Raw genomic sequence first — 12,060 nt, forward strand, 5'->3', positions numbered from 1 at the left:
CTTCTTGTTCTCTGGAGTACCAGAGGAAGCCAGATGACCAGGGGACGGGACCCAGGACAGTGACACAGTCGAGGTCTCGTTCAAGGTAGGGCTCCAGCGTGAAAGGATTTGACCCCTCCCCCAGCTTCCGCAGCACACATCCGAGATGAGGTTAACCCTCTCGAGGGGGCCTGCTCGGGACACTGTGGGATGATCAGACACGCACTTGGCCTCGACTGGCACCTCTCCCTGCTGTAACAACCAAAACTGTCTCCAGATGTTGCAAAGTCTTGGGGGTGGGTGGAGAGGTGGGAGTAGTCATGACTGGTCGCAAGCCATGGTCTCAGGCCAAAAAGCAAAACAACCAAATGAAAGCCATGTAGACCCGAACAGGAAATAAAGTATTGGGTTTAATACAGGAAATAAAACTTGGGTTTTTCTGTAAGATGTTATGGAAAAACCCAAACGAACTTATTGGCCACTCCAACATATATTTTTTAAAGCATTTAAAATATTTTTCTAATATAAAATATTACCTAAAGAACAGAACAATGAACCACGTAATATACTTTAACAATTATAAAACAAACACTCTTGTAACCACATTCCAAGAAAAAGAACATGATCACCATTTCAGAAGACCCCTGCGTGTCTTCCTGACTGTAACCCTATCCGCACCCCCCAAAATAACCTTTATCCCAACTAGTTTTCTTCTATAATTGTAGAAGAAAAACTGTTCCTTGTTTTCTTCTGTAATTGTACCAACTTTTCTTTGTGGCTGCTAGCCAAATCCCACAGTCACTTTAATCCATCTAGAAATACTATGAGGTGTGCAAATCGTTTAAACAAATGTTTACTGAGTTCCTAAGAGGTACAAGAGACTACCTAAGTACCCGGGACATCAGGAAGTGTAAGGCAGAGCTGTTTCGTGCTCTATGTTTGCAGACAGGCATGCACAAAAATAAGTCTGCTGATAATAAAAACATATGTAACAGAACATACACCCAACCATGAATGTTTACAGCGCTCGAGACGAACTCAGTGTGTGCTGGGGAGACATTCATGGAAAATGGGCACAGAAAAGCGTAGGCTTCACAGATGGGAGGGGAGTTTGGGGGAGAATGGATACGTGTATATGAATGGCTGAGTACCTTTGCTGTCGACCTGAAACCATCACAGCATTGTTAACTGGCTTTACTCCACCGCAAAACAATAAGTTTAAAAGTATATACATTACAACAAGAAAGAAAGTTGCTAAGAGAGTAAATCCTGGACGTTCTCATCACAAGGGAAGAAGAATTTTTTTTTCTATTTCTTTAATTTTGTATCAATATGAGAGAGAGGATAGATGTTCACTAAACTTACTGTAATCATCTCATAATGTGTAGGCTGAATCACCATACTGTGTATCTTGAACTTAAAACAGGGCTACTTATCAACTGTATCAATAAAACTGGAAGAAGAAAGTAAAAAATAAAAAGGAATGGATGAGGAAGTTGGTAGTGAACATGGAAGAGAGTTATAATGAAGACAGAGTAGGCAAAATTGTGACCTGAACTGGACCCAAGGAAAAAGATTCAAAGGTGACGCTAGAGTTTCAAGCCGCTGAAGGTTAAAACGATTCGGCAAAGGGGCCATCTGAGTACCGGCTGGTTTTGAGGAAGATGCTAACTTTAGCTTTAGATGTGCTACATTAAAGAGGATGACAAAAATATATAAGACACAGAAACGTTCACGAGAAACAAAAGATTTGTATAATTATGGGTACAGCCGAGAAAAAAATAGGGGAAAAAAAAATCAGTTAAACACATGGTAGAAAAATCAATAAAATATAATGTCTCCATAGCAAAAAAGAACATTGATTTCTTTAGCCAACGTTTATTAAGCACAATGTTCCAAAGAAAGGGTAAAACATATTTTTCTAGACAGGGTCTAGAGAAACGTCATACGCACAGAGACTAGACCACTGACGGCCTGGGGCGGGGGAGCAGATCACTAGAGCAGATCTATATGACAGGTACACAGTCGATAAACAGACGCAGAGAGGAGAGACCACTCTTATTTGATGATGCAGCCAAGTCCAAGCTGAACCTGACTGTGCGGAGGAAGTGGATGGACGTGTCCGGGAGGCTCTGAAGCAGGGAAGGGCTGGATGACATCAAAAGGCCCAAAGAGAGGGTCTTCCTGGGAGCCAGCCGCCACCTGCTGCATCTCAGCGGAGGGACCGGAACGAGAGGAGGAACGTGAAGAGAGACGGACAGCAGGACAGACCACGGGCTCTGCAGACAGACGGTCTGATTCCAAATCTCAGCTCTGCCAATTACCACTTATTCACTCTTGGAAAAATTACGTAACCTTCTCTATCTCGGGGGATCCATCTGTCCCGGTAAGTCCTGACCTCAGACAGTGTTTGAGAGTGTCAGCTGGGCTAATACGCCCAGTGTACCGCTAACAGTGACCTGACTACAGTATGCGCCCAAGAAATGTTAGACGCTGCTAGCAATATTAGGCTCTGAGGCAACTTTGCCATACATAATCAACAGGGCAGGGCAGAAACTAAATTCTCAATTAAAACATGAAACATGAGACAGAACCGGTAGTATTTGATAATTGCATGCATGAAAGAGATCTATTAATACTTCCTAAGAACAAGATTACCTTCTTTGGCCCTGAGGTATGTGAGATTCCAGCTCCTACACCAGGGATCAAACCCACACGCCCTGCCTTGGAAGGCCAAGTCTTAACCACTGGACCACCAGGGAACCCCTCCACTTACTTATTTAGATCGATGTCTTTCCCCTGTTCGTGAGCTTCAATTAGTTGTTTAATAACATCTCCTATGGTCAGCATCATTAGCTGAGCAGGGCTGAGGTCGCCTAGAAAGATAATATTTGACAAAGTAAAAAGTCATATTATTCAGCAAACGTTTTTGTATTTACTAGCAGTTTTCCTTCCAAAATCATTCCAATCGTGCTGAAATAATAGCTCAAGTTTACCAGACAGTGAACTTTTATTGTTTACAATTTAGCCATATATCTTATACCTTTAATTTAAAAACAAACCTGAGTTCACCTACATATGGGAAGGGTTCACTCTAGAAGCATATACAGGAAAAGCATGATAGATACAGGGAAGAGCAGAGACAAACAGGAAGGAAAAGAACCAAATTGCACAGGAAAGAACCAAAGGAGTTAAAATAGCTTCCCTTCATCTCCAGATTTTTTGATTACATTTAGTTGGTTTACTTCATCTGATTCTCAGAAGAAAGTGAGGTGGATGGAACAAGAATATTTGCCTGTCCCATAAAAATGTTAACAAGGGATGAAGTTGAAACTCAAACCCAGGTGTCCCCAGAAGCAGAATCACACAGCAGTGTAATACTATTTTGAAATACAAAGGCAGGGGTCTGTCCTCGCCTAGGGACTTTAATGCATCCCTAAGATTCAGTCTAAACAGCACTGCAACCTTCTCCTGGCAAATGAGGCCATCCTTCTCACCTAAGAGGCAACAGCAGAAGCTGACATGGCATGACCCACCCTTTGCCCACAAATACAGTTGCCTGGTTCAAGGATGGGCACCTATTCAGGTGGGGGCCAATCTGAGCTCTTTTACTCAAGGCAAAAAAAGACACCAGCCCGTTTCCAGTGGTAAAAGCTGTGAGATTTCAGCTCGGGAGCTGCTAGCAAGCACACTTCCTGCCTGCAGAGAAAGCTGGTGTCTAAAGATAGCGATGTCATCAGAGAGGGGGCAAGACGAGAAAGCCCTGGCCCTCCCATTTACTTGATCTCATTTGAGACCTCACAACAACACTGGAAGGTGGGTACTGTTTTCCCATTTCACAGATGTGAATAATTAAGGCAAGTTAAGACATCATTGTAAATGACATGGTTAAGACTCAAATTCAGGCCTTTCCCTCACAACTTACATGCTTTTTCCCACTGTGCCAAAGCACCTCTAATTTCCTGAGACACAGCTACCATAAACAATTTGAGAGAAGTCCATTTATAATAGGAGGCTAACGCTTTCTAAACTGTGTAACTCAACCCCTCAGTATTCTACAGAAGTGCCCAAGGGGCCATGTAACAGACAGGGCTGGTGGTGAGGAAGGTAAAGTGGGGGGTGGGGGCAGAGGGAAGGTCTCTTTCTCCATTTCAACCCAAGCAGCTTCACTTCCATCTGTTTATATATTGAAGTTCTGCATAAGAATGTATTTGGAGGGAAAAGGGGGCTTCAGGTGATAAAAAAATACAGGCAGACCTCATGCAGTTTGGTTCCAGGCGACCACAAAAAGGGGCATACTACAATAAAGTATGTCACACGAATATTTTGGCTTCCCGGTGCACACACAAGTTACATTTACAGTGTACTATAGTCTGCTAAGTGTGCAAAAGCAATATGCCTTAAATAAATGAGAGACACAAGTTTTGGGTGGCTTCTTTTGGCACGGGTGTGCGTGTAAGACACTTCAATCCGGTCTTGACTCTTTGCGACCCCATGGACTGTAGCCCACCAAGCTACTCTGTCCATGGGATTTCCCAGGCAAGAGCAGTGGAGTGGGTTGCCACGCCCTCCTCCAGGGGATTTTCCCGACCCAGGGATCGAACCCTCGTCTCTTATGTCTCCTAGCATTGGCAGGCAGGTTCTTTACCACTGGCGCCAGGGCACTCTAATCTACAAGGAGAGAGCAGGAATTTCCCCAAGGCTCTGCTTGCCTTAGTTAACAAGTGAGGCATGGAAAAGTGCTGCCGCCTTGTGGACACGTCCCGCAATAGCAACCTTCAACCTACAGGCAGATTCTTTACCACTGAGCCACTTGCGACACCCCAAAACTATTGCTTATGGGCACTGAATATTCATAAAGACTACGTGTGCGCTCAGCTGCCCAGCTGTATCTGACTCTTGGCGACCCCATAGACTATAGCCCGCCAAGCTTCTCCGTCTATGGGATTTCACAAACGAAAATACTGGAGTGGGTTGCCATTTCCTCCTCCACAGAATCTTCCCGACAGGAATTGAACCCAAGTCTCTTATGTCTCCTAGCATTGGCAGGCAGGTTCTTAACCACTAGCGCTACACAGCATTCTAATTAACAAGGAGATAACAGGAATTTCCCCAAGCCTCCCCAGTGGCTCTGCGATAAAGATCCCCTGAAATGCAGAAGCTGCAGGAGACCCAGGTTCGATTCCTGGGTGGGAAAGATTCTCTGAAGGAGGAAATGGCAACCCACTCCAGTATACTTGCCTGGAGAACCCTATGGATAGAGAAATCTGGCGGGCTACCTTCCGTGGGGTAGCAGAGAGTCAGACACTGCTGAAGTGACTTAGCATGCATGCTGCTTACCTTAGTAACAAGAGTGAGGCATGGAAACGTGCTGCCGCCTTGTGGACATGTCCCGCAATAGCAACCTGCAACCTACAGGCAGATACTTTACCACTGAGTCACCTGGGAAACCCCAAAACCTATTGCTTATGGGCACTCAATAGTCACAAGGTCTACGTGGGTGCTCAGTTGCTCAGCTGTATCTGACTTTTTGCGACCCCACGGACTGTACCCCGCCAGGCTCCTCTGTCCGTGAGATTTCCCAGGCAAGAATACTGGAGTGGGTTGCCATTTCCTCCTCCAGGGGATGTTCCCATCCCAGGGATCGAACCCAGGTCTCCCTCATTGCAGACAGATTCTTTACTAGCTGAGCTACCATCTGAGCCTTCAGCAAATATACTCTTTTTACTGGTGTTGAGTTTTGCCTCGATGTTGAAGGCTGCCAACTGCTCAGGGTGGTGGATGCTGAAGGCTGGGGTGGCTGTGGCAATCTCTTAAAATAGGACAACACTGAAAGTCTGCTGCATCCCCTGACTCTTCCTTTCATGAACAATTTCTCTGTGCATGCAATGCTGTTGGGTGGCATTTTACCCACGGTAGAAATTCTTTCAAAACTGGAGTTGATCGCCTCAAACCCTGCTGCTGCTTTATCAAGTAAGTTTAATATTCTAAAGCTTTTATTATCATTTCAACAATCTTCACAGCATCTTCACCAGCAGCAGACTCTGTCTAAACAAACCAGTTTCTTTGCTCACCCGTAAGAGGCAACTCCTCATCCATTAAAGTTTTCTGTGACACTGAAGCAATTCAGACACATCTTCAGGCTCCACTTCTAGTTATCCTGCTGTTTCCACATCTGCAGGGACTTCCTCCACTGACGTCTTGAACCCCTCAAAGTCATCATGAGGGTTGGAAGCAACTTCTTCCAAACTCCTATTAATGTAGTTTTTTTTTTTTTTTTCACCTCTTCCCATGAATCACAAATGTTTTTAATGGCACCGAGAATGGTGAATCCTTTCCAGGTTTTCAGTTGACTTTGCCCATGTCCATCAGAGGAATCACAAGCTATGGATTTCTTAAATAATAAGACTTGAAAGTTGAAATGACTCCTGGATGAGACTGTGCAGTGGATGCTGTGTGAGCAGGGATGAAAACGTTAATCTCCTACATCTCCACCAGAGCGCGTGGATGACTAGACACATCAACAACGAGCAGTGATACTTTAAAGGGCTCTGCTCTCAACAGCGGGCATAAAATATCAGTAAACCATGTTGTAAACAGGTGTGCTGTTTATCCACACTTTGTTCCATTTACAGAGCACAGGCAGAGAAGATGTAGCATAATTCAGAATGGTAAATAAGCATTTTGTTGCTGTTCAGTCGCCAAGTCGTATCTTACTCTATTGAAACCCCATGAACTATAGCCCACCAGGCTTGTCTGTCCATGGGATTTCCCAGGCAAGAATAGGGGAGTGGGTTGCCATTTCCTCCTCCAGGGGATCTTCCCGACTCAGGGATCAAACCCCCATCTCCTGCCTTGGCAGGTGGGTTCTTTATCACTGAGCCATCAGACCATCTGCATTGTGATTGTGAAAGTCGCTCAGTCGTGTCTGATTCTTTGTGACCCCATGGACTACATAGCTCATGGAATTCTCTAAGCCAGAATACTGGAGTGGGTAGCCTTTCCCTCCTTCAGGGGATCTTCCCAACCCAGGGATTGAACCCAGGTGTTCTGCATTGCAGGTGGATTCTTTACCAGCTGAGCCACAAGAGTCATCCTGCCCTCTGAAGCTCTCAAGGCAGGCACTGACCTCTCCTCTCTAGCTTCGAAAGTCTTGGTGGCATCTTCTTCCAATAGAAGCCTGTTCTGTCTACACTGAAAATCTATTGTTTAGTACAGCCACCTTCATGAATTATCTTAGCTAGATCTTCTGGATAACTTGCTGCTCTGCCATGCACTTTGATGCTGTACAGATGACTTCTTTCCTTAAACTTCACAAAAGTGAGCCCTGCTAGCTTCAAACCTTTCTTCTGCAGTTTCCTTACCTCTCTCAGCCCTCACAGAATTAGAGTTAGGGCCTTGTCTTAGGTTAGGCTTGGGTTTAAGGGAATGCCATGGCTGGCTGATCCATGCAGATCCCAAAACCTTCTCCATTAGCAGCAATAAGGCTGGTTTGTTTCCTTATCATTCATGAGTTCACTAGAATATCATTTTCAAATTCCTTCAAGAACTTTCCCTTTGCATTCACGACTTGGCTGTTGAGTTAGCACTCAGTCTATCTCAGTTTTCAACAGGTCTTCCTCACTAAGCTTAATCATTTGGGGCTATTAATTTAAAGTGAAAGATGTATGACCCTGCCTTATACCTGAACCCTTGAAGGCTGTTGTAGGGGTACTAACTGGCCTAATTCAGTAGCATTTATCAGTCCTCATTGTCCAAAGGAACAGGGAGGCCCAAGGAGAGGGATGAAGATGGGGGAATGGCCAACAGGTGGAGCAGTCAGAACACATCATTTATTGATTAAGTTCGTCATCTTACGTGGCAGTTTGTGGGACCCCAAACCAATTACAGTAGTAGTATCAATGATCACTGAGTACAGAGCACCATAACACACACAGAAACAGTGAAAAAGTCTGAAATACGGTGGGAATTACCCAAACACGACTGAGTTGTGAACTGAGCAAATGCTGTTGGCAATATGGCACCGACAGACTTGCTCAACACAGAGTTGCTCCAAACCTTCATTTGGTAAAAATAAACAAACAAAACACAGTATCTGTGAAGTACATTAAAGCTAAACACAGTGAAACGAGGCATACATGGAGATGAAGATTTAAAAACATTTGGACAGCTCTTCGGTGTATCGAAAATTATCTGGAGAAGTAAATTAGTAAGAAAAGTCTTCATGGAGGAAATCAGAGAGATCTTTAGAGAAAGGGCAGGGTTTGGACAAGCAAAACAGAGGGCAATCCAGAAGGAACAATGTTAGGTATAGGAATTACCGATCATGTTTATATGAAAGTGTTGCCAAACTGGAATGGAGCCTTTCTGACAGGGTTGGGTAAAATCAGATCACAGGGTACACTGGCTACTCAACAAAAAATGCAATACACAGTGGAGAATTATATGTTCTTGAGTTTGGGAGTAAAAAGATCAAAGTAGTGTTTAAAGAAAATAAGTACAGATTGATCCTTGAACACTGGCTTGAACTGTGTGTGTCCACTTATATGTGTGTGGTTTTTTTCTCAATAAATACAGTACCTGTATTTTTCAGATCCTTAAATTAACTAAGTGTGGGGAAAAGTTTTTGTTTAATTAGCGACCACAATATGTGGAAACAAAAGAACTAGGATTTGAGTCCTAATGCTATCCAAACTGTGTGAGCTTACTGCCCCTGGGTGAGTCATTTGTCCATTTCTTTGCTTTTGAGGCAGAGATAGCAGTATTTGGATTTTCAACTGCATGGTGGTGGGGGCAGTGCCTCCAACCCCAGGGTTGTTCAAGGGTCATCTATATACAAAATACACTACAGAAAATGAGCATACAAAAAACGATTCAGAAGATGAAAGAATACACATAATCTGCATACTAAGTAAAAGGCTCTTGAAAGATAACTTTAAAAAAAAACACAGAAGATTTAAAGCAGAACACTTGGATGACAGACTCAGTCCCTAGCTCCCAAATCCTACTGGCTATGTCGTAATGGGAAGATCAATGCCTTCTGAGCTCCCTGTTCCTTGTTGGCAAAATTGGGATAATACATACACATTTCACAAGACCAGTGCAAGAACCAAGTGAAATAATGTACATGTGAAAGTCTATTATTCGAATATTAGTTCTTCAGTGAAGGTGGGTTAGAGGAATGGTGGCTAGAATGAGGATAAACTACTGCAAGAGGCAATTTATGTAGGAACCAGCAGGGCTTGGTGATAGATGAAATTAAAAGTAAAGCTGTCTGGCCTACAGATAGAGGAGCAAGTTAGAGGGAGAAGATAACTAACTGATTAGGGGCAAGCAGTCTTTGAGCCCACAAAGCAACTGAAGGTAATTTGGATACTTGGAGTACCTGATGCCAAGAGGCATAGTAATCAAGGGCAGTTTTTTTGTTTGTTTGGGGGATTCGGAGAAACAGCCTGACCAACCAATTCGGTTCTGTTTCCTAAATATAATCTTGGGCTAGGAAAGTTACTTAATTCTTTTAATCTCAGCTTCTTCATTTGTAATCTGGAGATGATACCCACATAAGAATTATTAGCAAAGGCTCAATAAACGGTAGCTACGATTATCATAAGCATCATTACTATTAGACCGACTTCTCAAATGAATTTACAGAGATAACACTACAACCTGCAAGAAAATATTTGAAATTTGACTCTATCCGGTTGAAAAACTAAAGATGAAATCGCTCCACGCTCAGGAGGTAATTAACTCCGGAGGTAATACAAATGGGAATAATTGCCTAATTACCCCACAAATCCCAAGAATAACTCGGCATTTCTCTTTCCTTTTTAAAAAACATTTAGAACTTTAAAACAATCTCAAATCAAAAAGGACGTGAAATGTGTAGTAAAATCTTAGCAAATTAAGAGTTCGAGACCGTGTTAAATCCATCGATCACGTAAATTTCTTGGAACAGAGCTTTTATCATTTATGCAAAAGACACCAAGTGATGGCCAAAAAGGAAGAATAAGGATACGCCGGTTTAAAAAGCACAGTAGCAGGGAGAGACGAGTTCACAAACTGACCACAGGTGGTGGGGAGACTGCCAGACAGCAGATTCCCGCGGGAAAAACCGACTTCAGCATCTGATGGCCCGGGTTCGCCCCTTCCCTTCCACCACCCGTTCCCTCTCCCTGTCGCACCTTTGCGCTTCTGCCTCATCTCTCCGCTGTCGTAGCAGCCGCCACCCCAGAAAATGTAGATATCTACTCGGACCACGGGGGAAATTGACAGCCACCAAGCAACCCTGTCCTGTCGTAAAACGACGGAAACATATCGTAAAGCTGTCCCGAGAAGACCACGAGTGCAAGGGTCCGCCCCGCCTTCTTGCGGCGGCTCCCGGAGCCCCTGGAAGACGGAGCAGAGCTACTGAGGCCAGTCAGCCGGGGGTCAAAAGGCTGTAGGATGCTAGCATCCGAACGCCACCGCAGCTCTGGCATTAGAAACCTTGACCTGAGCAGTACAGCTACCGGACAGAGCTTATGGACAGAGGCTGCGCCAGGGAGCCAAAACAAGAGGGTGGATGTGGATGGTGTCTAAATAAGGTGGAGGAGCCTAGGATGCGTTAGGTCCGCGGGAATATGAGGGGGAAGAGAGTGATGACAAGCCCGCCAGTGTGGAGGAGACTAGATTTAGAGCCTGGAAGAGACAATGCAGCAGTCAAGTAACGCTGTGAGGTCCAGACTTGGCCGCCAGTTGATCACTCTGGTCTCAGGCAAATGGGACGTATCAATAACCATCATGAAAGCTTCGAAGTTTCTCCAGAAAGACGCACACACGGACAGCTTTGTAGAGTTTGGAGGCAGGACCTGGGATCATGGTTTTCTGAAACCCATCCATGATCTCCTTTATTCATAGACCAGAAATTAAGAACCCCTCTTACTGCAACAGGACTTCCCGGTGGAACATTGGTAAAAGAATCTGCCTACCAATGCAGGAGATGTAGGAGACCCGGGTTGGATTCCTGGGTCAGGAGGATCCCCTAGAGGAAGAAATGGCTCCAGTATTCTTGCCTGGAAAATCCCATGGACAGAGGAGCCTAGCGGTCCAGTCCACAGGGAAAGAGGGGTTGCAAAGAATTGGAGGCGACCTGAGCATGCAGGCATGCACTTATTAGGACTTACCTGGTGGACCAGTGACTAAGACTCCATACTCCCAATGCAGGGGGCTGAGGATGCCTAGTGCCTAGTTCCCAATGCCTAGTCTGGGAACTAGATCCCACATACTGCAACTAAGAGTTCATCCACTCCAGTTAAAGATCTCTCAGATAGCAACTAAAAGACCCTGCATGCTGTAGTTAAGACCTGGCACAGCCAAATAAATACATAAATTTAAAAAAGAAAGAACCCTCTTATTAACACATGAAGACATGAATATGTGCTGTTTCCAGTTCTCTTACTTTGCACTAGAATTGAGATAACTCCAAGTCTTTGGCCTCACCATAACACTGCAACTCTCCTGGTCAGTTTTTGTGATTGTCCATCAGGACAAATTCAGTAACATGTATCTGTCCTTATTGTCATCTTAGTACCAAGTGACATACGTTAGCTACCTAGAAAGTCTTCTAGGACCCTCCAAGAAAAACTCTTAGTTTTTCTTCTAATTTTTCTCAATCTTCCTGTATATCTTCTCAAAATATAGGTATTCCACAGGGGTCGCTTCTTAAAATTGTCTCCCCCAAGTGATCCCCAGAGTACCAAAGCTTTAAATACCATCTGTTTGTTCCCATATTTGTAGTCCAGCCCCAGCTCCTCCCCTACTTGACACTGTGTCAGATCTGTGTGTGTAATGTGTATCAGAAATGTAACATGTCTCCAAAGGAACTACACTTTTACTCCAACTCTGCCCTTTCCCCAATCTTCCTTATCTGAAGACACCATCCTCTACCTCATCACTTTTTAACCTCACACAAGAGAAAGAGAGAAGCTGGAGATTTTAAATTATAATTGAGAATGCTATATTTGAGCTAATATTTGATAATGCGGATATCTGGGGGAAAGAGGCTGTCAAATAGAGGGAACACTTAGTGTAAAGGTCCGAGGG

The 12,060-nt window shown here is 44.2% G+C and overlaps 1 protein-coding gene across 2 annotated transcripts in view; it reads right to left on the minus strand.

Annotated features, from left to right (window-relative positions):
* Nucleotides 1-12,060, minus strand: part of ELP3 (elongator acetyltransferase complex subunit 3) — a 143,069-nt gene that overhangs the window by 110,638 nt on the left and 20,371 nt on the right. The window contains exons 1-2 of one of the 2 annotated variants that reach the window (XM_061425062.1): nucleotides 10,161-10,278; nucleotides 2,756-2,855 (exon numbers count right to left, since the gene is read on the minus strand). In XM_061425062.1, the coding sequence (XP_061281046.1) occupies nucleotides 2,756-2,855; nucleotides 10,161-10,179 (119 nt within the window). In that variant the 5' untranslated portion in view covers nucleotides 10,180-10,278. Of the gene's footprint in view, nucleotides 1-2,755; nucleotides 2,856-10,160; nucleotides 10,279-12,060 lie in introns of those variants that run through there. The other variant, XM_061425061.1, reaches the window with a different exon arrangement.

The sequence above is a fragment of the Bos javanicus genome, chromosome 8 (genome assembly GCF_032452875.1).
Source record: "Bos javanicus breed banteng chromosome 8, ARS-OSU_banteng_1.0, whole genome shotgun sequence".
Taxonomy (NCBI): Eukaryota; Metazoa; Chordata; class Mammalia; order Artiodactyla; family Bovidae; genus Bos; species Bos javanicus.